Raw genomic sequence first — 27,197 nt, forward strand, 5'->3', positions numbered from 1 at the left:
TGCATTACGTGCATTACATAAAGAGCTAATATGTTAATAAAGAATATACTGATGCTATAATTGATATTACTGATAGACAAAGCGAATTTGCCAAAGCAAACCACACATCAGTGCTAATAACATGGTCCCCACACCTTCTGACCAATGAATTTCCACCACTTTTTCAGTCTCGCGTGATAACTGGACGATTAAAAATAGTTTTATAAAAGATTGTACTCACAAAAGGCTAAGTTGTTTAAGAGCTAATCATATTTAGAAAATGTATTTTACTTCAGAAATCATTTCTTTGTTTTCATTCATTTTCTTCACATTTCCAATCATGGAAATCAGAAAATTCCCTGATATTTGCAGGTTTCTAGTGAGATGGGAATCCTGTAATAAAGACTAATCACTTATCTAATGCGGATCAAGAAGAGGTACGTTAATGTACAATGGAAAAAGAAAAATTAATAATCAAGGCCTGGAGCTGGTTTGGTCATAAATGAGAAAAGAAAACATTTTTCATGACATGTAAAGAACAGATATAAAACATTCCTACACTTTATATTGATTCAACTCAATTAATCCTATTAGAGGAGAAGTTAAGCTTTAGGGAGGTTACTTTTGGTCAGTCATGAGGGAATGCGTTTAAAGCTTCATTTTCTCCATATTTGCATGAACATATTCAAATGACATTCATTAAGATTATTATAACACGTAGATGTAACAGTCTTTGCCATGCAATACATATAAACATAAATACAGGAGAGTTACGTGAAAAACAAACATAGATAATAAAAGAATAATGTTCATTTTGGTAATTTTGCAAAGCTTTATGGTGACCTTAAGCCTGAAAAAATAGCTGTAAAAGCTCTAGATGAGAAGGCACAACTGGTGTTCCTGATCAGAGGAAAATAAGATTGCATTCTGCTTTAGAAAGCCACACACACACAGCTAGAAGAAGAACTTTGAAAACACTGCTTGAGTAAAATAGTAGCTGTCAATAAACCAATGAAATAAATGGACCTCAATCATTTCATGTTGATTTTATGTCAGCAGTCCCAAACGAGCCAGTTTTGCTGAGAGAAACGAATGAAGCACAAAGACCACAGGCTTCGGCCCCGAGTGAAGCTCAAACACCTACGAAAGAGAAAAGGGGGGGAAAAAAAGTGTTTATTTGGTTTTAGTTTCAGTTCTACAAAACATTTCAAACTAGAGTTCAAGCACAACAGTTCACACAAACACACTGTTTTAAAGGTTAGTAGCAGGGCTTGACATTAACACCCGCCAAATGCGGGTAGATGTCAGCTGTGGCGGGTAAGACCGCCACTCCCACTAGCCACTTTGGCGGGTTGAATATAATTTCAGCTTACAGCCAAATGAAAAGCCCGCGATCAGACCTCCTTGTGCCTGAATAGTCAAATACATGCACACACAGATGTCAAAATGTCCATCGTGTGGAGTATCTCGCGTGAACACAGTCGGTTATGGCTTAAGTATACGTAAACAGGTTGGTAAAAACTGAATGTGTGTCATTATATTACATACATGCATTCAGCAGCCCAATTAAATACCTGTCGGTCATTAATGTTAATGAAACAACAAAAGATGTTAAATAAATGTATACATGTTAAATAAACCTATGTATCTGAACATTTACTATTTGTAATTTGCTTCTTTGTTCTTTTTATATAGCCTAACAAAAATAACTGTACATACCAGCTGATATAGTGGTCAATCTGCATTTGTAAGTTTGAAAGGGTTTTAAATCTTGTAAATCAAGAAAATGACTCAAAATCAAGTAATTTAAGCATGCCAAAGTCGACTTTAATCATATAAAATGTAATTTCCCAACAGCAAAATTGTGGCTAGTGAAAATGCTGAGTGGCTAGTAACTTTGGAAAACCACTAGCCACAGAGGCTGCTGAGCAAAAAAGTTTAATGTCAAGCCCTGGTTAGTAGGATACACATATTATAGAAATGAATGATAAAAACAAAAAAGGCCTTAAAGGGGACCTATAATGCCGCTTTCACAAGATGTACTATAAGTCTCTGGACTCTGTGCAGGCCAGTCAAGTTCCTCCACACCAAACTCGCTCATCCATGTCTTTATGGACCTTGCTTTGTGCACTGGTGTGTAGTCATGTTGGAACAAAAAGGGGCCATCCCCAAACTGTTCCCACAAAGTTGGGAGCATGAAATTGTCCAAAATGTCTTGGTATGCTGAAGCATCTCCCAATACTTTTGGCAATATAGTGTATCAAAAAGCTTTTTGAAGTTTCGTACAAAAAAAAGTTTCGTTCATAACCTTCCTCTCATAAGATTGCATAATGTTGAATTTTCATGAACTGCAATTTTTTGGGTTTTATGTCAATGTTTTATGATACATGATGAACAGTATTCGATTTGTTTTTAACTGTCTAAATTTGAAATTTAAATAAGATTCACAAAAAACGTAATGAAATTCAAAGAATATAAAGCATTATTGAGCAAAAGAGAATGGAATAAATAAAAGCCCAAGATGTTGGAAAATATGTATAAGGTGTTGTTTATAATTACTGCTAAAGCTTATAATAGCACCAATTGATTCAATACAAACAACATTTCTGAGGAAAAATATTAACTATATACACTTACACTTATTCTAAGTTATTTCCACTATTGTATGTTGTTGCCATATGGCAACAGCAATTCAAGTTAAGCCATTCTAAGAAAAGAAAAAGAGTCAAATATTTTTTTTCTATAGATTTATCACAATGCGTGCGGTAGAGGGTTAATTTTTGGTGAACTAACCCTATACTGACATCGCATTCAAAATAAATGGACATTATTTATATGGATTTTTTACCCTCTTTGCAGCTTATAAAAGCTTCCACTCTTCTGGGAAAGCTTTCCACAAGATTTTGTAGTGTTTCTGTGTGAATTTTTGCCCTTTCATCTAGTAGAGCATTTGTGAGGTCAGGCACTGATGTTGAACGAAAAGGCCTGGCTTGCAATCTTCGTTCCAGTCCATCCCAAAGATGTTTTAATGGGACTGAGGTCAGGACTCTGTGCGGTCCAGTCAGGTTCTTCCACACCAAACTCATCCAACCATGTCTTTGTGGACATTGCTTTGTGCACACAAAATGTCTTGGTATGCTGAAACATTAAAATGTTCTCTTCACTGGAAGAAAGAGTCCTAACCCAACCCCTGAAAACAGCCCCATATCATTATCCCTTCTTTACAGTTGGCACAGTGCAGTCAGGCTGGTAACGTTTTTCTGGCATCCGTCAAACCAAGGCATGCCCATCAGACTGCCAAGCAGAGAAGCATGATTCGTCATTCGTTCAAACACGTTTCCACTGCTCCAGAGGCCAGTGACACTTGGTATTGAACTTGATGATGTGAAACCCACTCCGTGAAGCTCCCGCCACACAGTTTCTGTGCTGATATCAATGGCAGTGGAAGGTTGGATCTCTTCAGCTGTGGAATCAGCAGAGATTTGGTGACTTTTATGCACCATGTGCCTCAGCACTCAGTGACCTGTTCGCTCTGTGACTTTATATGGTCTTGGAGTTGCTGCTGTTCCTAAATGCTTCCACTTTCCAATAATACTACTTACATTTGACCGTGGAATATCTAGCAGGGATGAAATTTCATGAACTGACTTATTGCAAAAGTGGCACCCCATCCCAGCACCACAGGCAATGGGTTTGGCTAAAACCACTGAATTAGATCATTAAGAGGTGTGGCCCAATACTTTTGACCATATAGTGTAAATAATGATCAAATGATCAGTATCAACATTAACCATGGCAAATTTGAAGTCTCTAACTCAATCCCTCAAGTGCCACCAACTGTCCAAAGTAGTTCCCATGTTTATGCTAATAATTTGGGGCTAGAAACAATTTTTTTCCCCCTCTGATTTCGTCTCAAGACAATACAATTTTGATTTTCCCAATTACCTACTATTTTGGAATTTATCCTAGATTGATATCCGGTTCATCCATTTTTCACCAAAATTGGCTCAAATCATCTCCAGAGCATGCTGCCAAAAAGCTATCAAAAGCTTTTTGATAAAACAAACCGTTCTCAAATAACGCACAAATTAATTTGACGAAGAGCATGTCAAAATGGATGCGAGGCTATATCTCTGCGCTACTTTACCATATTGAGGCGAATCTTGGTAAATGCAGTGTTTTGGCACTGCGCCACCTAATGGTGAGGAGAATTGAAAAATTAATACTTTTGCTTACAACTTCTGAACGGTTTGCCCAAAAATCAAAGTGCAGCACAACAAGTCGATTGATACCCAATTTTGATAACCATATCGGCCTTTTTGGGTGCTGGCCATTTTGAATTTTGACATAAAATGCAGTACTGTACAAGCGCATTAACATAGCATTATGAAGCTTGATATATGTCATTGGCATCATGCCCTGAAGGTAATGAAAAAGTTTCAGAACACTGATACCTTGTGGTCATAATTTATAATAAAATGGATAAAATTATTGTCATTGATTAATTTTGCCTTTTTAATGAAACTAGTCTTGATAGATTCCTCGAGTCATAGCGAGAACAATGATACCGTAAGACCTTCGTTCATCTTCGGAACACAAATTAAGATATTTTTGTTGAAAACCGATGGCTCAGTGAGGCCTCCATAACCAGCAATGACATTTCCTAAAGGTACTAAAGACATATTTAAATCGGTTCATGTGAGTACAGTGGTTCAATATTAATATTATAAAGCGACAAGAATATTTTTGGTGCGCCAAAAAAACAAAATAAATAGTGATGGCTGATTTCAAAACAGCTTCAGGAAGCTTCGGAGCATAATGAATCTTTTGTGTCGAATCAGCAGTTTGGAGCGTCAAAGTCACGTGATTTCAGCAGTTTGGAGGTTTGAAACGCCGATTCATTTGTGCTCCGATGCTTCCTGAAACAATGTTTTGAAATCGGCCATCACTATATAAGTCATTATTTTGTTTTTTTGGCATACCAAAAATATTCTCGTCGCTTTAAAATATTAATATTGAACCACTGTACTCACATGAACTGATTTAAATATGTTTTTAGTACCTTTATGGATCTTGAGAGAGGAAATGTCATTGCTGGCTATGGAGGCCTCACTGAGCCATCAGATTTCAACAAAAATATCTTAATTTGTGTTCCGAAGATGAACGAAAGTTTTACGGGTGTGGAACGACATGAGGGTGAGTAATAAATGATATTATTTTCATTTTTGGGTGAACTAACCCTTTAATTATTAATAATGGCTCTTATTATGAATATGTTTTGCTGCTTAATTTTCAAAACCATTATCTATTTTTTACAGGATTCTTTGATTGATAGAAAGTTCAAAAGAACAGCATTTATTTGAAATAGAAATCTTCTGTAGCATTATAAATGTCTTTACTGTCATTTTTGTCAATTTTAATGCACCCTTGCTGAATAAAAGTATTATTTTTTAAATCTTGCTTACTCCAAACTTTTGAATGGCAGTGTATCATGGTTTCCACACTGACAATCTTCTTGAGCAGCAAATCAGCATATTAGAATGATTTGTGAAGGATCATGTGACACTGAAGACTGGAGTAATGATGCTGAAAATTCAGCTTTGATCACAGGAATAAATTACAGTTTACTATATTTTCAAATAGAAAACAGTTATTTAAAATTGTAATATTTCACAATATTACAGTGTTTACTGTATTTGTGATCAAATAAATGCAGCCTTGGTGAGCATAAGTGAAAACTTTAATAATGGTAGTGTGTGTGTGTATGAATGTGTATACATCGTAAAAGACTTTCATTCATAATGACATTAAGGCCTTCAGAATTTTATGCCCATTTGACAACATCATCACAAATAAATATTATTATGTCATACCATTTCGCCCTCTGGAGCACCAAAATCCAGGTAAAGGTTCCTGACTCCATCATCTGCAGACATCTTGAGCCGCTCATAGGGGAAGTGAAACAGCACAGGTTCGCCAGATTCCCGTGTCACAGTGAAACCTCTGTCATAATGCAGAATCAGACGAACATCCTGCCTGTTCAACACACAGCCTGAGGAGTGCAGACAAACATACACACAGATATGAACCATGAGAGAGTGAATTAATGTGACTTTATATTTTATGGACTGGCTGGAACTCAGGAAGGAAAACACTGAACATTTCCAACATTTCCTCCAGCCAGCTATTGTTCCACACCACACAGAGGAAAATAAGATCTCTCAATCCAGCTTTCCACTCAGGTGTCCCTTTGCTAAGCCCATGGTTACTCCGACAGTGGAACAAGTGTTGAATTTGGACTTTTCAATGAACAAAACGTCAGAATATATTCTGTTTCTTGTAAGATTAATATTCATTCAGTGTGTACAACATTAAAAGTACATTTTAATTAATTAATCATTAAAAACATTCTGACTTTTAATTAATTAATTCATTGTTAAATGTCAAAGTATTGTGATTAAAAACTGCATTTCATTGTAATTAGTATGATATGGTACTGTGAACTATTTAGCATCAGAACCACAATCAAAACTAAATAAATAAACATTAACCTATCAATATTTCACCCGAGGCGGTTGTTGATTGGATGTTAAGATGTGGGTCTGAGGCAAATGAACACAAGCTTGCAGGGGGCGGGGTTTAAGCGAACTAACTGATTGGAGAAGTCCTGCATATGTCACCAGAAGACAGTTATGAGGTCGAAATAAAAAAACTTATATTAATCGTTAACCATTAGATCTATAACATGTATTTAGAAAATCGATAGGGTGAATTTTCATTTCATACTGACTTTAAAATGATTCAAACTCTCATGAGTTCTATGGACTTGCATAATGAGAAAAACAATACAAATTTGTCTAATGATAATACAGGAATGACCATGTTTGCTAAGGTAGGACTGGCCAGTAAGGTTTTTAAGGCGGGTCTTAGTGAAGGGTAGATTCCTTTCTTCTTTGTATATTCACAAACACACACCTATGGAAACCTCTTTGATGAGCTCAGCAGCCGAATGTCCGCCCTGCACCAGAGCACGTGTCCATGTGGACAAATCCCAGTGTGTCTCCACACGAAACACATGAGACTCGATCCCTCGACCTGTGCCTGTACGTGTAGCGAACACCAAATCTCCACCCAGAGCCGGAGAACTGCGGACGCTGCCCGAGTGAACAAGCCTATAGACACAACCAAATACAAAACAGGCAAGGTAGAACAGGTTGAGTTTATTCATTGTTCTTTTTTTTTTTTTTTTTTTTTAAGATGTTAAGCAGCCTGTTTAAATGAAAGGGTCACAGAGAGGGTGGAAACTCTACATTATGAATGCTTAAAACTTTGCTCAAGCTGGAGTTTTACCTTGTGGCGAGTAGTGGGTGTGTTAAGAGAGGAGAGGTCCAGCTCTCGTACGTCCACGGCACCGACTGGAACAGCAAGATGTCTTTCTCTGTGAGCGCCATGACGACTCGTCTGTACTGATGCCGCCCGCCATCCAGCTCAAGCTAAACACAAACACAACAATCAGCCACTGAGTTCATAATCCACACATGGAAAGGAAAAAAACATCTAAAAACAACTAATGCTGGAAACTGTACAGGCTTGGAACGGTCTCGCTTGGAACATTACTATAGGCAAATATATCATCGCACAGCTCTATACAAAAATTTGGATATACAAGTACAGAGTATCCAGCTTTACCTGCATACACACCAGTGTTTCCCATTCATTAGATACACTCAGGTGACCCAACACAGTCTAATATTTTTTAAACTTCTCATAATAACATTAAAAGGTCTCTAATGTAGTGTTTTGCATCACTGCTCTGGCAAAACATGTCAAACAAACTAAAATTGAAAACGTGATATGGATTAGTGCCCTTATTGCAAAAGGCTGCAATAATAATTAAAGGTGCCCTAGAATCAAAAATTGAATTTACCTCAGCACAGTTAAATAACAAGAGTTCAGTACATGGAAATGACATACAGTGAGTATCAAACACCATTGCTTCCTCCTTCTTATATAAATCTCATTTGTTTAAAAGACCTCCGGAAAACAGGCAAATCTCAACATAACACCGACTGTTAACAGACACGTAACAGTAGGGATCATTAATATGTATGACCCCAATATTTGCATATGCCAGCTCATGTTCAAGGCATTAGACAAGGGCAGCCAGTATTAACGTCTGGATCTGTGCACAGCTGAATCATCAGACTAGGTAAGCAAGCAAGAACAATAGCGAAAAATTGCAGATGGAGCAATAATAACTGACATGATCCATGATGATATTTTTAGTGATATTTGTAAACCGTCTTTCTAAATGTTTCATTAGCATGTTGCTAATGTACTGTTAAATGTGGTTAAAGTTACCATCGTTTCTTACTGTATTAACGGAGACAAGAGAGTCGTTGCCATTTTAATTTTTAAACACTTGCAGTCTGTATAATGCATAAACACAACTTCCTTCTTTATAAATCTCTCCAATAGTGTAGCATTAGCCCGTTAGCCACGGAGCATAGCTTCAAACTCATTCAGAATCAAATGTAAACATCCAAATAAATACTATACTCACATGATCCGACGCATACACACAGCATGCATGACGAACATCTTGTAAAGATCCATTTGAGGGTTATGTTAGCTGTGTGAACTTCGTAAATGCACTGTATTATAGTCGAGAGCTCGGGGGGCAGGGAGCGTGCGATTTAAAGGGGCCGCACGCTAAATCGGTGCATAGTTAATGATGCCCCAAAATAGGCAGTTAAAAAAATTAATTAAAAAAAATCTATGGGGTATTTTGAGCTGAAACTTCACAGACACATTCAGGGGACACCTTAGACTTATATTACATCTTGTAAAAACTGGATCTAGGGCACCTTTGAAGGGGACTTATAATGCATCTTTCACAAGATTTAATAGAAGTCTCTGGTGTCCCCAGAATGTATCTGTGAAGTTTCAGCTCAAAATACCCCACAGATAATTTATTATAGCTTGTCAAATTTGCCCCTATTTGGGTGCGAGCAAAAACGCGCCTTTTTGTGTGTGTCTCTTTAAATGAAGCCTTACATTATTCAAACCGGAGTCGACACTGATGGAGAGACTCAGGAAGAAGTTACAACTTTTAGAATGAAACTGGACGTTTCTGAACGGTTAGTGGATAAATTTATGTAGTTGCTGTGGAGTTGATTCAACTCATCCACTAGCATGTGTCGTCATGTTAATCTTTTGTGCAAATCCAGCGTTGAATTGACCCTTGTTTGTGAAGCAGTCCGGCGTAAAATGACGGCATGACAACAACACTCTACTACAACAACTCTTCCTCTTCTCTAAAGCAGCCCAACATGGCCTCACCCCCTTTGTTGTGTGATCTCGGAGGCAGGGTTTATGTACATTTTAGGGTTAGTGATGTCACCAACCAGGGAAGAAGCTCAATGTAGTCCCTACCAGCTGTTTGTTGTAGTCCTTAAAGGTCCAGTGTGTAATATTTAGGAGGATCTATTGACAGAAATGCAATATAATATACATAACTATGTTTTCAGTGGTGTATAAAGACCTTACATAATGAACCGTTATGATTTTATTTTAAGATAGAATGAGCCATTTATATCTACATACAACGCGGGTCACCTTACATGTTAAAGTCGCCATTTTGCGCCGGTATGTTTCTACAGTAGCCCTAAATCAGGGGTAGGCAAGTTTGGTCCTAGAGAGCCGCTGTCCTGCAGAGTTTAGCTCCAACCCTGAAAAAAAACCTTCAGCTGCCTATAGCCTTACTTATCCTGAAGAGCTTGATTAGCTTGTTCAGGTGTGTTTGATTAAGGTTGGAGCTAAACTCAGCAGGACAGCGGCTCTCTAGGACCGAACTTGCCTACCCCTGCCTTAAATGGACAAACTGCTCTACAGAACGCGCTTCATCACTATGTTTTTCTTCTTCTTCTCTGTTGGTGTTTTTAGAGGCAGCTTGCATTGTCACTATGTTGAATACACACAAGGAAGAAGAAGTAGTAGTAGTCGCCCTTTAAAGTCCAGGCACTGAAAATGGGTTGGAGGTAAATCATTAAATCATTAAATCAGTATCTAACCTGATGAAAAGCTATTTAGTCAATGTTATCCACATTATATTTCATCTGCAACAGCATGGTGAACTTTTGTAATGATACGTTTGGTCATTGACTTTTAAAAGCATAATTACACAAATTGCAAACACATGAGGAGAGTTCACCGCATGAAAGACCACGACTGGCAGATCAACGTGAGACTACATTTCTCTCTGATACGGAAGGAAATTAAATTAAATTGAATGTGGCGTGACAAGATGACTGAAAGGGAGGTTTAAACAGTGACAGGTTGCTGCATGTAATCAAGCAACGGAGCTGCAGAGCTCGAAAATAAGGACTGCCCGATGGCCCGGGACCAGTGTAAATGACGCTCGGGACAGTAGACGACACGGTCACTTGCCAGATCGTCCAGTGCTGTTGGGTGTGCGTTATATATCGTCTATTAAATCGTAATTGTTGATTTAACGATCTGATATTATCGAGTATGTCCCTCACTTTACAAAAAACAAACACCGATTGAGTGCACTCATGCACTACGTGACGTAGTCTAGTAGGTTAGACTAGTGCGCTTGCATATTTAGATTCCACGCTTTCACTGCATGATTTAGTCTATTAAAATGCCTTTAGAATGCCCCAGAATTCAAGATAAGGAGCAAAAATTTCATATTAGTTAACCAGTATTACACAGAGAGCGTCATTTTTCTCCAAATATTAGCATGATTCCAAATGTGATATTGATTTTACTCAGCGTACAGTTTAACGAACAAGAACTTCATATCAAGTGACTTACATTTCAGACACCAAATCATCAGTTTCGCTCTATTTCGCCAATAAAAAAGTTCCAGAGTAGACAACATTGTTTTGCATCTCTGAGCAACACTTCCTGAATGAATCAGCCGTTTGAATGAATCGGTTGAATCTCAATGATTCGCTCATTAACAGTGATTCGCTGCCGCCTACTGGCGGGTTTAATTTCACATTTTAAGTGTCTTCATTTTTTTTAATAATTTCAAATAACAGTATTTAACCTTTTATATTTTCATTATTATCTGTAACTGCTCTTGACTGATTAACTTTAATAAAGTTTAAACTATTCTATAGTTATATAGTTATACATTACTTACTGTTTATTTGTCTAACAATATTTAAAATATGTTAATCTAGTAGCTTTTGGTGTCGTAACCCTATTTATTGAGGTTAAATGTAACAAAGACAACAAAAACAATAACTATGCTTATTTTATAGGCCCATTTTCTTGTCTTTTACTTTTATTATTTTTTAGTTTTTTTATAAATTTTGGCGGGGCAAGAAAAAATTTGAACCACTGGCCCGACCGGGCCAGTAGAAAAAATCCTTAGCGTTGAGCCCTGAGCTGTCTGTTAAATCGCAGTTATGATGAAGTAGTATGTCCTAAAGTTTGCTTACTCTTTTGCTACACAGTCAAAAGTATGTACTTTTTCCTTCACAAAAACAGTACATACTTTTAGGGCGTGGTGTAAGTAGGCGAATTGAGTCAGAGCATATGTTTTGATCACCGTTCCGAAACCAAACCAGATAAAACCAGATTTTCTCAGCTTCTAAATGTTCAAAATGTTAAAAAAAAAAAAGAATATATATATATATATATATATATATATATATATATATATATATATATATATATATATATATATATATATATATATAAAAAATTAAAACATTTTTTTTAAAAAAAAATCAAGCTAGAATAAAATGTTCTTTGCTGTTGCTTCTTTTGATACATTGACTGTTCACATATTCATAGGGGCCTTGAAGTTTTGTGAATATGATCAAAAATTCTGGCGCTGGCTTGCAACTTTTTTAGTTAATGCTGGTGGGAAAGAGTTAAAGAAGCCTAAAAGTAATGTTTAGATTTAACAGATCAGATCAGCTATTATTTGTACATGTTAATGAGGATCACAAGAGGTTTTGTAAAGTGACCCATTTCCTTCACATGTTTTAGGAGCTGCATGTCGTGACCTCAGAATGCATGAGTCATTCGGTGTCTGTGGGCGTGTGTTTGAGATACCTGCTCTGCCAGCCAGCCGATGTGTTTGAGCGTGCAGTGTGTGTTGGCGCTAGGGTTGCTCAAGAAGGAGTTGATATGGGCCAGCATCTGTGGCAATAGGGCAGCAACATTTGTGTGAATGGCCGTGAACCAGGAGTGAGCAGTGGCCCCGTCTTTACACCGCAACACCACAGTGTGCTGGCCGTCCGGAGAGTGAAGCTCCAACAATCTGAACGAAACAAAGCATTGCTGAAAACATTTATCATTCCAGTTCTGGGATTACTAATTATATAATCAGTACTTCTTGAAAGTAATGAGTGAAGTATCATGTTACTTTTTGAATTTACAAAATAATACCCGAGTTACTTCTTCAAATAATTTGTATTTATTTCACTATTTTTATCGTAATCAGCAGATAGTGTCATTATTGTAATATCATGATTAATATTTGGTTGAACTAATAATTCACAGCAAGCCAGTGTTGATTTTGGGGTGAAACATGACCTAGATATGTTTTCATCAGATTCAAATCTAAATGCTGCAGCCAACCTCAGGAGAAAAATGCTGCTTTTGGTTACTTCTGAAACATTACACACCCACACACACCTGTTTTCCAGGTCAGGCATGGTGAGGTTTCGGCTGATGAAGCTCATTTTGAGCGGGATGACCTTTCTGTCACGAGTTACGCCGCTCTTGGGCGACTCATCGCTGCTGCTGAGGTTTGGAGACTGAAGACGTCCATCCCAAGGCAGATCTGCACTCATAGAGGACTTCTTGAAGAGTGGAGACACCTCCCTGATGTACTTCACTGCACACAAAACAAACAGCCTTAACTGAGAACTCAATATCAGAAACATCAACAAAAAAATATGACAAGGCTCTCATTTTGTCACATATAGGTTGCAATGTACAGCCCAGGGCTAATAACACATACTAATCCATTTCATGATTATTGCATTATGTAAACATATTGTAGCTACTGCCAAAGACTTTATATACAGAAAGACTCGTATTACTATGAATGAGAGAAAGTGCTCTTCTAAATAAAAGAGCCAATCGCTAATTAGTAATGTCGCCGTGTTACTGCAGCTGCCGTTAGAAGCTCCGGTTACTATATAGTGCATTCAAGTCCTCCTGGGAAGTTTGTATTTGCAAGATGGGAAGTCGTGTTTACGACAGCAGGCGCATTCAAGTCACTTTTGTCGGAGTAAGATGGTGGTGTACCATTTCTTAATTAATTACAAAAATCCTCCTATTACCCACGGCACAAAAATGGTCTACTACATGTGACAAACAAATAATGTGTGATTTTTAACAGTATTTTATTTATTTATTGAAATTAATTTTAATTACATAGCATACTGTTACATTTAATTGCATAATAATATTATGCATTATTATGCATTGTAAATTATGCAAAATTACAGCATTTAAATGGTTCTTCTTTTCCTATGTTCTCCTTGCTGTCATATAGTGTCTCTCTCAGTGAATGGGACACAGATTTTACTAGTAAACTTTATATAATGAATAATACATGTGTCAAATAATGGTCTTTTCTTCCTGTGGGGGAGACTACAATAATTTACTGTGAATTAAATGGAAAATTAAATACAATTTATTGTGTAACCAAAATACTAATAATTCCCAAAAGAAAAAGAAAAAACTTAGCGTGTGACATTTAATTATAAACAAGCCCGAAATACACTGGGACTTTTATTTTGAAATGTCTGTACTATTGAAGGCTGATCCTTCAGGTTCTTACAACCGTATAAAACATTTTATATAAAGGTTATAAAGTAGACATTGTAATAATTCATCAACTTGAGTTCATTAGCAATCGCTTGGCATAAATCTGCGCTTTTCATTGATTGAGAATCACTTTGAAGCAGACTGAAGCGCTGTTGCGCGAGCTTGTAGAACGCGCAACAGCGCCGCCTTGTGACTTTGCAAAATGCAGCGCCTATGGGAATGTTAGCGGGAGTAAACAGTTCTGACACACACATAACGAGCAGGTACGAAACGACTAAATTAATCGATCGCGGATGGTTTCATTATCTTGGGCGGATATAAAAGTATAAGAGGATAAAAATAATAAAAGCATAAATGTGTCTCCAAATATACTTGGGCGGCCGTTAATACAGGTGCTGGTCATATAATTAGAATATTGTGAAAAAGTTAATTTTTTTATTGTAAATTATTTTTAAAAAAATGAAACTTTCATTTATACTAGATTCCCTACATGTAAAGTAAAACATTTCAAAAGTTTTTTTTTTTTTTTTTTATTTGTTGATTAGAGCGTACAGCTAATGAAAGTCCAAAATCCAGTATCTCAAAATATTAGAATATTTACATTTGAGTTTCATTAAATGACCATCCCTACAGTATAAATTCCGGGTATCTCTTGTTCTTTGAAACCACACTAATGGGGAAGACTGCTGACTTGGCAATGGTCCAGGAGACAATCATTGACACCCTCCACAAAGAGAGTAAGTCACAGATGGTCATTACTGAATGTGGTGGCTGTTTACAGAGTGATGTATCAAAGCATATTAAATGCAAAGTTGATTAGAAGGAAGAAATTGGGTAGGCAAAGGTGCACAAGCAACAGGGATGACCACAAGCTTGAGAATACTGTCAAGTAAAGCCAATTCAAACACTTCACAATGAGTCAAATGAAGCCGGAGTCAGCGCATCAAGAGTCACCACACTCAGACATCTTCAGGAAAAGGACTACCAAGCCACTTCTGAAACAGAAACAATGTCAGAAGCATCTTACCTGGGCTAAGGAGAAAAAGAACTGGACAGTGAACAGTGGTCGAAAGTCCTCTTTTCAGATAAAAGTAAATTTTGCATTTCATGTTGAAATCATGGTCCCAGAGTCTGAAGGAAGACTGGAGAGGCACAGAATCCAAGCTGCTTGAAGTCTAGTGTGAAGTTTCTGAAGTTAGTAATGATTTGGGGGGCCGTGTCATCTGCTGGTGTTGGTCCATTGTGTTTTATCAAGTGCAAAGTCAATGCAGCCATCTTCCAGGAGATTTTGGAGCACTTTATGCTTCCATCTGCTGACAAGCTTTATGGAGATGCTGATTTCCTTTTCCAGCAGGACTTTAGCACCTGCCCACAGTGCAAAAACCACTTCCAATTGGTTTGCTGACCATGATATTACTGTGTTTTATTGGCCAGCCAACATGCCTGACCCCTGAATCTATGGGATATTTTCAAGAGAAAGATGAGAAACAGTCGATCCAACAATATACAGATGATCTGAAGGCTCAATAGTGCCTCAGCAGTGCCACAGGCTGATCACTTCCATGCCACACTTCACTGATGCTGTAATTTGTGCTAGGAGCAAGTCATTTGCTGTAATATGTGCTGCCGACCAAGTATTGAGTGCACAAATGAACATACTTTAAAGAACTTGAACTTTTCTGTTTTGAAAATCCATTTTTTGATTGATCTTAGGAAATATTCTAATATTTTGAGATACTGGATTTTGGACTTTCATGAGCTGTACACTCTAATCATCAAAATAAAAAAAAAATAAAAAAAAAAAAAAACTTTGAAATGTTTTACTTTACATGTAGGGAATCTAGAATATATGAAAGTTTCATTTTAAAAAATAATTTACAATAAAAAAAATGAACATTTTCACGATATTCTAATTATATGACCAGCACCTGTATATCTGGGCGGCCCGCCCAAGTAAAGTCTATGTGTGGGAAGCACTGAGGCAGTTAGCTTACTTCACTGTAAACAGAAAAGCCTGACAACGTCAAGGCTAAATACCTTTAAGTATTGTGGTATTACGCCATGTTTCTCACTGACGCCATATTTCTCATATTTACAACACTATAGTGGCATTCATGTGCGTTCAGCTTGTAAATTCAATTTTTCCAACATTACTTGAAAGCACCAATTGAAACAGCACTTAGGACTGTGCATGCGCATTTGCTTGGTCCAGTCTGGAAAATTTAGTTTTTTTGTCAGGATTCAAGTATTTAGAAACAATTTATGAGACAGTTGTTGTCAGATTTCATTGGCGATTTCAAATATTCAAGCTTGGCAAACAGTTTTTGAGAATTTGATGTTTCTCCATTCAAAAAAATAGGAGCTTTCAAATATGGCTTGTCAAATGACTTGTCTTAAAGGGACTTTGCTATTGACATATTAGAGTGCTAAAGTAATATTCATGAATGAGAAAAAAAAACAACAACAACAACAACAACACTATCAAGCTGTGAAAAAGAATGACAGGGATGTTTGGAGAAAAAAAATCCACTAAACAGTGAGTGAGATGTAGTTTGGTGAAACAATGTCAGATCATATTGTTAAAATTCAAATCTAGTTTTTGTTTAGGTCAATCATGTTCTGGAAGATTTAAAAATTGTTTTGGAAGGATGTGGATACTTATATTGAGGAATATTGAGGATTTTTGATAAAAAAAATGTGTGTATTTCATGCAATTTTTCATTTTGAAGATAAAAGAAAACAATGGAATAAAAATATTATACAGATTAAAAGGATTAGTTCACTATCAAATGAAAATTAGCCCAAGATTTACTCACCCTCAAGCCATCCTAGGTATACATGACTTCTTTCTGATGAACACAGAGAAATATTAATAAATATCCTGACGCATCCGAGCTTTATAATGGCAGTGAACAGGGGTCACGAGTATGAGCTGAAGAAAGTGCTTCCATCCACATCCATCCATCATAAACGTACTTCACACAGCTCCGGGGGGTTAATATAGGCCTTCTGAAGTGAAGCGAAGTGATGCATTTGTGTAAAAAAAAAAAAAAAAAAAAAAAAAAAAATCCATATTTAACAAGTTATGAAGTAAAATATCTAGCTTCTGCCAGACCGCCTTCCATATTCAAGTTACGAAGAAAGTGTAAAATGGCGTCACGTCGGTTACGCTCTTTTCGTTAATTGAATAGGGAAGGCGTAGGATGTAGCGCAAGCTTTTTGAACTGCTCATTATCGTGAGTTCACTGGCATTATGAAGCTCGGATGCGTCAGGATATTTATTAATATTTCTCCAATTGTGTTCATCAGAAAGAATAAAGTCATATACACCTAGGATGGCTTGAGGGTGAGTAAATCATGGGCTAATTTTCATTTGAAAGTGAATTAATCCTTTAATAATAATGATATTAGGCAAAAATATTACAGGTTGGGTTCAGTTTTAAAATTACAATATTGTGTTACTCCCTAAAAAATAACTAACTGCTTAGTTAGATACTTTTCAAAGAATATACTTGTAGTTACAAGTACATTCTTACTTTTTTGTAGTTATTTTTATGATGTAAAGTACAGCTGTGTTTTTGTGTGTTTGCATGCTTTGGAAAGCTTAACATTTAACAGGAAGATCCAAAAGCCACATTGAAATCAATTACCTACTTAAAATACTTGAATTCTTACATTATATTTAGATATTTCAAGCGGACACATTTAACTAATTGTTACAGAAGTTTGAGCAGTTCAGGACTGTATGAAGAACACACACACACACACACACACACACACACACACACACACACACACACACACACACACACACACATAGTTTCTTAATGATACTTGAGCTGAAAAACACTTGGCTGGGCCAAAAATGTTCGAGGAATTCAGTTTGGAAGGATGAACGAGTGAAAGTATGTGCAGGACAATAATAATGGTTGCTGTATGTGCTTTTTTCAAGCATCAACATTCTGGTGTTTAATTGCATTAGATGGATAATTTCCCTAAATTCTTCTTTAATGGGCATTCACACTGACAGCGATTTACACTGACAAAGTCATTTACTTTTAATGATAGTGGCCAATTTCTGGCAACACAAGAGTTACATTCCCTGAGGAATTATAATTTTTAAACAGAAAGAAAGCTACTTCATAATTGTTTCAAAAACTTTCAAAAGCTATGGTCAGATTAAAAACCAAAGGTTGCAGTTTCAAACCCTAGAAGGGTGATTCTTGAACAACCAACATTTCACCCCTAAGCATGGCTCTTTACACCAGGTTAGAAAGTGAGCGTGTCATAAAAAATTGTGTCTTTATTGCAAGCTGCTAATTGCTGAATACATTTCTCTTCATTGTTCCTTCTCCATCATCTCATCACCTTCACCAATCACAGCTGACTTAACCACTCATTGCCGCTTCACCTCAGTATGTCACACAACATCTTGATGTTGTATATCTTTCTCAGGTTTCCAGTGGAATATTCCAGTACTGGTATTGTGCAGCATCATGGGATCATTTCTACGCCATTTAAAGATCTCATTAGATCCACCAGGACCATCAAATATAGTTCTCATTTTAATTAGGCCAGTGCCACAGAGGATAATGTATGTGCGAGCCTTGCCCACCTCATGCGGCACTGCTCCACATATTTGACCGTCAGTTTCCACATCTCTCACCATGATGCAGGAGATTCAGCAGCGCTGTAGATCAATGAGTGTGTTGAACTGTGGTGGTCTATTTGATTTGGAATGAATATGTAGGCTATACTTTACAAAATTACTGGTGAGACTAATGACAAATTTTTCCTTCAACCCTCTACGCACACCCTGGAAAAAGAATCACCATTGGCCAGTAAATTTTTAGTTTAGTCGACTGATATACTATTATATATGTATATTATACATGATTCTACCAAATCAGTTTATCTTTATAAAACGGCAAAGCTCTTAACATCAGTCAATCAAGCATTATATTATGATATTATGATAATCAAGCACTATTTAACGATAGAACTTTATTAACTATAGAACTAAAACTTGGTAACCATGAATGCATATTTGTCATTTTAAAGTCCCTGTAAAGTCATTTTAAAGTATGTGTTTTGAGTTTGTCACACCACAGAAAAATGTGTTATTAACCACCCAGCCAAATTTGAATGATTAAAAAAATCTGCAAGTAAATAAAATAAGTTGCTTTCAAACGCTGGGGGCGTGTCCGCTGTCGGCGCTGAAACCACACCCACTCGCGAGAGCTGCAGCCTCAACTTACTTGTCTAATGAGTCAAACATACTGATGCATATAAACAAAAGAATCACGTTAGAGGGTTGCACATTTTAGTAGAGTTACTGTGGACTACACTCATTGGTGGGCACGAACTGCTGAACTGTTGTCGAGTCGACAAATGACGGTGCCGCGAGACGGGAGGATGAAGGCCGGGACGGGAGAGACTCTGTCCGGCCCCATATATCATCGGTTATCGTCGGGACGGTAAGAAGGCCAAGGCGGGAGGGGGGCCGAGGTCTGTTCAGTCACATTCACCAAAAACAGCGGATTATCTGTGAATCCCAGCTGTCTGATGAAAGTTTGTAAAATTATCCGGTGTAGAACGATCACTTTAGAATCCTTCATATCATCGTTTTAGGAAATTTAAATAAGGAGCATATTGTATATTATAACAACCATGTAATATGCATTTGCGTGACGAAGGCATTACTAGCTAAATGTACAAAGGGCTGTATAATTGTAATGACACTCGAGATTGAGCGAGTGAACCGCTGTAGAGTTAGAGGCGGCGCCACGCTTCGGTGCGTCATCGACAGTTATATAGTGTTAGGGGAGGGGCTATGCTCGGGGGTCCAAGTGCGTCATCAGACCCCCGTTTTAGCTCCGCCCAAAAAATCCTGAGCAGAGACTTGGTGAAAAACTGTTTAACGCTCTAACTTCACAATTAAGCATTACACAATTCACAGACTTTGTAATGTGTTTCAGCAATACATTTGTAACATTTATAAAGTGTTTAGAAAGAATTCTCAGAATTGACTTTACAGGGACTTTAACTGAACTTTGAACTGGTGGTGGTGCTTAAGATATTGTTGGTCATTCAACTGATTTGCTGAAATCAAAACAGACATAATAGATGAGCATCAGCCAATGAGCCATTTGCGCATTAGTTCCCCCCACTACCGGAGAAACCGGCATCTCTTCTGCTTGTTCTTAAAAGGGGACATCAGATGCCAAATTCACTTTTACATGGTGTTCGGACATAAATGTTTGTTGGCAGTGTGTCTGCACAACCACCCTATAATAATAAAAAAACACCCAGTGTTTTTTTTTTAATCCCTACAAATCATAAGCACTTTGTCAGATCGAGCCATTCACAGATTCTTGGCAAAATGACGGAAATTTGCACAGGCCCCTCCCACAACTGTTGACGGACACTGGCGTTTTAGCATAGACCCGCCCTGAGTGAGCTGTAAACAGTCCGCCATTGTTTCGATGCCGCTCAGGTGTAGACAAGAATGTCTCCTAAACTGTTTTGTTATTGGACATAAGAATGAACATAGCAGTCCTCCTTTACTCTCGACATCTGAGCCGCTAAAGACGCAGTGGATTAATTTTGTTTTTGAAGGGAATACGCTCCCAGATCTACCTATATGTGTTTATGTCTGCTCTAAAAAGTTTATGTTTTGCTAAAAAGTTCCTAAAGGATGGATCAGTACCTCCAGAAGACGTGAGTAACGTTATAGGTTTTTTTATGAATCTTTGCAAATCGCCTTTCCTAATAATGTGCGAGTTAGCATGTTCCACAACGAATGTGGCTAAAGTTAAAGGAACACTCCACTTTTTTTGAAAATAGGCTCATTTTCCAACTCCCCTACAGTTAAACAGTTGAGTTTTACCATTTTTGAATCCATTCAGCCGATCTCCGGGTCTGGCGGTACCACTTTTAGCATAGCTTAGCATAGTTCATTGAATCTGATTAGACCGTTAGCATCTCGCTCAAAAATGACCAAAGAGTTTCAATATTTTTCCTGTTTAAAACTTGACTCTTCTGTAGTTACATCGTGTACTAAGACCTGACGGAAAATAAAAAGTTTTGATTTTTTAGGCCGATATGGCTAAGAACTATACTCTCATTTCAGCGTAATAATCAAGGAACTTTGCTGCCGTACCATGGGTGAAGCAGGTGCAATGATTTTACGCAGCGCCTGTCACGAAACGCTTTCAAAATCAGATTCAATGAACTATGCTAAGCTATGCTAAAAGTGGTACCGCCAGACCTGAAGATTGGCTGAATGGATTGGAAAACGGTAAAACTCAACTGTTTAACTCTAGGGGAGTTGGAAAATGAGCCTATTTTCAAAAAAAGTGGAGTGTTCCTTTAAAGGCCAGTTCACACCAAACAGATAAACGCCAACAAACACATCTGTTGGAGTTTGCTGGATCAGAACGCAGCCACCGAAATGAGACGCAGCTAGTGTGATACCCCTGTTGGCATCTGTTGGTCGGAGTTTGTTTTCACCCGACTGAACATGTTTAATCAGAGTTTGTTGCGAAACCATTTATTCGACATGCTGATTCATAACGCTCCGAAGCTTCCTGAAGCTTCCTGTTTTGAAATCGGCCATCACTATATAAGTCATTATTTTGTTTTTTTTCGGCGCACCAAAAATATTCTCGTCACTTTATAATATTAATACTGAACCACTGTACATGTTTTTAGTACCTTCCTGGATCTTGAGAGAGGAAATGTCATTGCTCCCTATGCAGGCCTCACTGAGCCATCGGATTTCAACAAAAATATCTTAATTTGTGTTCCGAAGATGAACGAAGGTTTTACGGGTGTGAAACGGCATGAGGCTGAGTAACAAATGACAGAAATTTCATTTTTGGGTGAACCAACCCTTTAAGAAATACTGATCACTGTATCATGTATACATCCAAACAAATCAAATCAAAATGAAATCAAGAGCCTGTGATTTTGAAATCGAATTGATTCATGGAATCTGTCAATGCCCATGTTTCCAGCAACAAACAACAACAACAAGCATTAAGTAGGTTGAACCTGATTTTGTCCATCAAGAATTGATTGGATTGTAAAAAGTGGGTGTTGCAAACAAAATTAATGTTATGGTTTTTGATTAAAGATTACAACAAGGAGACATTCACAAAAGAAACAGAGATGTCTTCACAAAAAAATAAATGGTTGATAGCCAAGCAAGTACAGTAACAAACTATAACTGTCTATCCATCAGTCTCTCTCTCTTTATCCCATTCCCACACATTCACCTGTGATGTTTAGAGAAACATTAATGAACATCTGCTATTGGAGCAAGAGAGATGGTCTGCTTATTATCAGAAAACATTCATGCACTTCTGTAAGTTTCATTATTACTTCTGCAAAATGATATTCATATGTTAATGTAACTCGGACCTCTTATCAACCTGAATTGTCTTAAAAAAAAAAAAAAAAAAAAGAGTAAATGCCAAATGAACTACTGTTTACTATCTGAAAAACAGTTTGAACTCAACAAAATAATCAACTCTGTCATTATCAAACGCTTTGTGCGGGCCTGCAGAATCCCCGCGGCTCGAGTGATCGTCTTACCCTCCAGCGTCACCTCCTTCCCAGCCTTCTTCAGCGCCTGCACCGCCGCGTCGTGCGTGGCATCGCGGAGGTCGCTGCCGTTGACGGACAGGATCGCGTCGCCGACACGCAGAGCTCGACTCTGGTCCGCCGCTAAACCGGGGAAGATCTTTGATATGAGGATGGGCATGCGGTTCTCCCGTCCCCCTTTAATACTGATCCCCAGTCCGCCGGACTCCTGCTTGACTATACGGACCCTCCGAACCCCCTCCGGCCCCGCCGGGTCACAATAACCACTAGATTCCGAGTCTGAGCCGGTCCCGTTGACCCGACCCGGACTGTCATATTGCCCGTGGCTGTGATAAACATCTCGGTTCTGTTCGTTGCCATTGGAAACGCCATTCCTTAAATGAGAGTTGTGCTCCGAATAGCCCGCGGGCCCGCTCGGTTCGCCCTCCGCCGTTAGTGTGAGAGTGTCCCGTGTGAGCTCCGCGGAGACCCGAACCCAGCGATCACTCAACAGCAGGTCCAGATGACCCTGTTTTTCCGCGCGGGTCCACACGGCCATGATCAAACTTTAACTCATCATAAAGTTTAAACTCACTCGACACACCCACTTACACGCACATTTCCCCAGAGGAAGCGAGAGGAGCAGATTTAATGTCGGTTAATAAGTTAAAACATCGGTATATTTCTGCAGCGGGTTGAATTTGCGATCGCTGCACGAAGAAACTATAAAAATAAAAACATCCTTAGATCGGACGGCGGAGATAACCATTCGATTTACGTGATTAATTATTCATAAGAGGGGCGGGGATTAAAAACTATTTATCTTCCCTCCCCACGAAAGCACAACAAGCCACTCGAGTTTGTGCCGTGCAGAGATTCAAGAGGTTCAGACACGAAGGTGAAAACAATGCCGCTTGATTATGGTTAAATAACTGTGTTTAGTGGATTTAGTTCTTTATTTAATATGTGCGTTTTACTTTTAGTATGGGTAGGAAAGTAAAACGTTTTTTAATCCCCGCCTCTCTCATTGATTATTAATTTGATTCAAATCTTTTTTTTTTTTTTCTTTTTTTTTTATAAAACGACACAAATACTTATAGGGTAAAACACACTATAGTGTTTAAGTAATGAAAAATAAATAAATAAATAAATAAATAATGCACCAAATAAATAATTAATCTGCCAAGCAATATAATTCATTAGCCTAACACACGTGTTGCCGAGCAATTTATTATTTATTAGGCATTAGTAGGTCTACAATAAGGTTGTCACAGATTGATGCTGACTATATTAGCTATTTTACAGCATCTTTAATCTAATTAAATTTTAGTGCCAAATCTCAATATGTAAATATATCTGGATGTACATAGATATTTGTGATTAAATTGAGAATTAAACAATTCTTTCCTCTTCACACTAAACCCAATCATAATCACTACTGATTTCTATCTGTAATGGAAGGAAATTATGCTTTGTTGTGTTAAAGTCTAATGTTTGGTCAATCTACCGGTCAATATAACACATATGTGTCAGCTCTAAATAATATTGACTCTTCTCATTTGCTTTAAAGTGTTATCCATACTCTGAATGGCTCACCTCAACATTTTAATATAATATATTACAGTCAGCAGTGGTGGACAGTAACAAAGTATTTTTACTTCTTTGTTGTACTTAATTACACCCTTTTTAACCCTGTTTTTATAGTAAAAGTGTAGCATGTTTCTTTGGCGGATTGATTACCATTTGATAACCACAGTTTTACTACAAATATGGTCAAACTATGGATAGTGTAGTAAAACTATGATTAATTTGTGGCTAACTATATTATTTTAAAAAGTATTTTTATTTTGAGAAACTTTTACTTTTACTTCACTAAATTCTAAAGCATAATGTCGTAGTTTTTACTCCACTACATTTCCTAAAAAAACTGTTGTTCCTCATTATTTTGAAATGAAGAAATCTTCATCCGTTCTGAGACACAATAGCAATATCCGATTCCTGAATGAACTGATTCTTTTCAGTGCAATCAGTTCTCAAATTGCTCCGAACGATTTATTCAGGAATTGGACAGATCCGGTTGCAGCTGTGTGTTGGACTTTAAAGGGATAGTTCACCCAAAAGTGAAAATTATCCCATGATTTACTCACCCTTAATCCAGGTGTATATGACTATCTTCTTTTAGTCAAACACAATCGGAGTTATATTAATAAATATCCTGGCTCTTCCAAGCTTTATAATGGTAGTAAATGGCGCTCATGATTTTGAAGCCCAAAAAAGTGCATCCATCCATCATAGAAGTAATCCATACCACTCCAGTGGGTTAATAAAGGCCTTTTGAAGTGAAACAATGGGTTTTTGTAAGACAAATCTCCATATTTACAACTTTTAAAACTAAAATAACCAGTTTCCGCCCATGGAGTCATATGGATTACTTCTATAATGGATGGATGTACTTTTTTGGGATTCAAAATCTTGAGCCCCATTATGAAGCTAGGAAGAGCCAGAATATTTTTAAATATAACTCTGATTATGTTCATCAGAAAGAAGATAGTCATATACACCTAGGATGGCTTGAGGGTGAGTAAATCATGGAAAAATGTAAATTTTTGGGTGTACTGTCCCTTTAAGCGATTCGAAAGAAAATGGAGCCATCTGATCTCTAATCTCACGCGGTACTTCGATGTCATACACCGATCAGCCTGTGTGTCTGTGTCGACTCTCCAGTTAACAATTCACTGAATTCACAAGTCTGACTCAAAGTGAGCCAAGAACAGGATCATCCTCACAGCTCGACTGTGCGTGCGACTAATGGCGCGACAAATAAGTTAGCTTAGTAATGCAGCTTTTTCGGATTGATTATTGTAAATGAAAATATTTAGGTCACGGCTGTCAGTTGTTTGTGAACTAAATCTGCTATTAAAGGTGCTCTAAGTGATCCTGGGTGGAGTAACTTCCTGTTGACGTTCGAAGTGTTGTCAAACAAAACAGAGGCTAGCTAGACCCTCCCTTCCTCTTCCTCTTCCCCTCCGTGCTTCCTGAAACAGTCATGAACGCGCATTTAAAATCATTCTTGTCGGTTATTGGCTGGAGCATGTTTATTATGTTTCGTGGTCCAGGCTGCACCAGTTTGTTTTTATTGCCGTTTTCGGAGCTTGTGGCGACTACAGAGACCGCGCTTTTTTACAGTGTGTTCAGGGGACAGGCAGCTAGCGGATAGTGAGGAGATGTTTGCTGTATGTGACAAAAAATGTTTTGGCCTAAAAACGCATGACATCACTTAGAGCACCTTTAAGGGAGAGCTGTTTAAGCCCAGTGTAATGCTTGAATGTGGACTTGTCCACATTTGTGTATTATCGTCTGAGCGCTGAAGGTTTTAGATAAAAAACGAAACATAACATTAAAAAAATAGCTGCAAACAGCAATTAACGGGGTTCAAACACTTAAAGCACATGCATAAAAAGTTATTATGTTTTATTAAGCAAGCCTGTAATCACTTAGATCATATGGAAAAGACAATTTACAGCCAAAACAGGCAATTTACTAAGGAAATATGTTTTAAAGCTTTTTAACAGTTATCAAGGTTGATCCAAAAAGCTAGAACTAGTTTGCGAAAGTAGGTTTTTGAAATAATCTCCCATATTTAACGAAACATTCGATTGGCAGCGGCAGTCCTAGAGGCAAAGTTGCTCAGAATGAGGAGTTCTACCATATGGTATGAACATGTCGAAAAATCACATAATATACAATCCTTTACGCACGTGAAAAATGCGAAGGTGCCCCTGGTGGCCGATTTCTTTCAAATTTCTCACAGACCCAGTGAGTTTCGTTCCGATCGGTCATATCATCCATATAGCCTTTTTTTTTAAAGGATTAGTCCACTTTTAAATAAACTTTTCCTGATAATTTACTCACCCCCATGTCATCCAAGATGTCCATGTCTTTCTTTCTTCAGTCAAAAAGAAATTAAAGTTTTTGATGAAAACGTTCCAGGATTATTCTCCTTATAGTAGACTTCAATGGGCACCAAACAGTTGAAGGTCAAAATTAGTTTCACTGCAGCTTCAAATTGTTCAACACGATCCCAAATGAGAAATAAGGGTCTTATCTAGTGAAACCATCACTCATTTTCTGAAAAAAATTGAAAATTATATAAGTTTTAATCATAAATGCTCATCTTGAACTAGCTCTCATCTTCTTCTCTATTAGAATTCCAGCATTGTAGACACTGCTAAGTGTATTACTGACCTCCTAGGTTAAAGTTTGAACTGATTGTTATATACTATTGAATTAGCATATTGCATATAAAAATTAGTTCAAACTTTGACCTGTGGAGGGCAGTAATACACTTAGCAGCATCTACACTGCTGGAATTCTAATAGAGAAGAAGAAGAAGAGAGCTAGTTCAAGATGAGCATTTCTGGTTAAAACTTATATAATTTTCTTTTTTTTTTTTTCAGAAAATGAGCAATGATTTCACTAGATAAGACCCTTATTTCTCATCTGGGATCGTGTTGAACAATTTGAAGCTGCAGTGAAACTAATTTTGACCTTCAACTGTAGAGTCCATTGAAGTCCATTATAAGGAGAATAATCCTGGAATGTTTTCATCAAAAACTTTAATTTCTTTTCGACTAAAGAAAGAAAGACATGAACATCTTGGATGACATGGGGGTGAGTAAATTATCAGGAAAGGTTTATTTAAAAGTGGACTAATCCTTTAATAACATATGTAACATAATATATAATACAGTAAATCACCCACATATGGTCTCCTCTGTGGATGTGAAAAATTCCACTGGAGAAAGCAG

General features: G+C 37.5%; 1 protein-coding gene across 1 annotated transcript; it reads right to left on the reverse strand.

The window, feature by feature from the left end:
- Positions 1 to 234: 234 nt before the first annotated feature.
- sntb2 (syntrophin, beta 2) lies at positions 235 to 23,184 on the reverse strand. The gene is made up of 7 exons (XM_048158588.1): positions 22,402 to 23,184; positions 12,661 to 12,862; positions 12,076 to 12,283; positions 7,330 to 7,472; positions 6,955 to 7,151; positions 5,853 to 6,031; positions 235 to 1,119 (listed from the first exon to the last, which is right to left on the reverse strand). Exons 1-7 carry the CDS (start codon positions 22,946 to 22,948, stop codon positions 1,027 to 1,029), a joined length of 1,569 nt encoding a protein of 522 aa, XP_048014545.1. The 5' UTR covers positions 22,949 to 23,184; the 3' UTR covers positions 235 to 1,026.
- Between the last annotated feature and the right edge of the window lie 4,013 nt (positions 23,185 to 27,197).

The sequence above is a fragment of the Megalobrama amblycephala genome, linkage group LG15 (assembly GCF_018812025.1).
Source record: "Megalobrama amblycephala isolate DHTTF-2021 linkage group LG15, ASM1881202v1, whole genome shotgun sequence".
Classification (NCBI taxonomy): Eukaryota; Metazoa; Chordata; class Actinopteri; order Cypriniformes; family Xenocyprididae; genus Megalobrama; species Megalobrama amblycephala.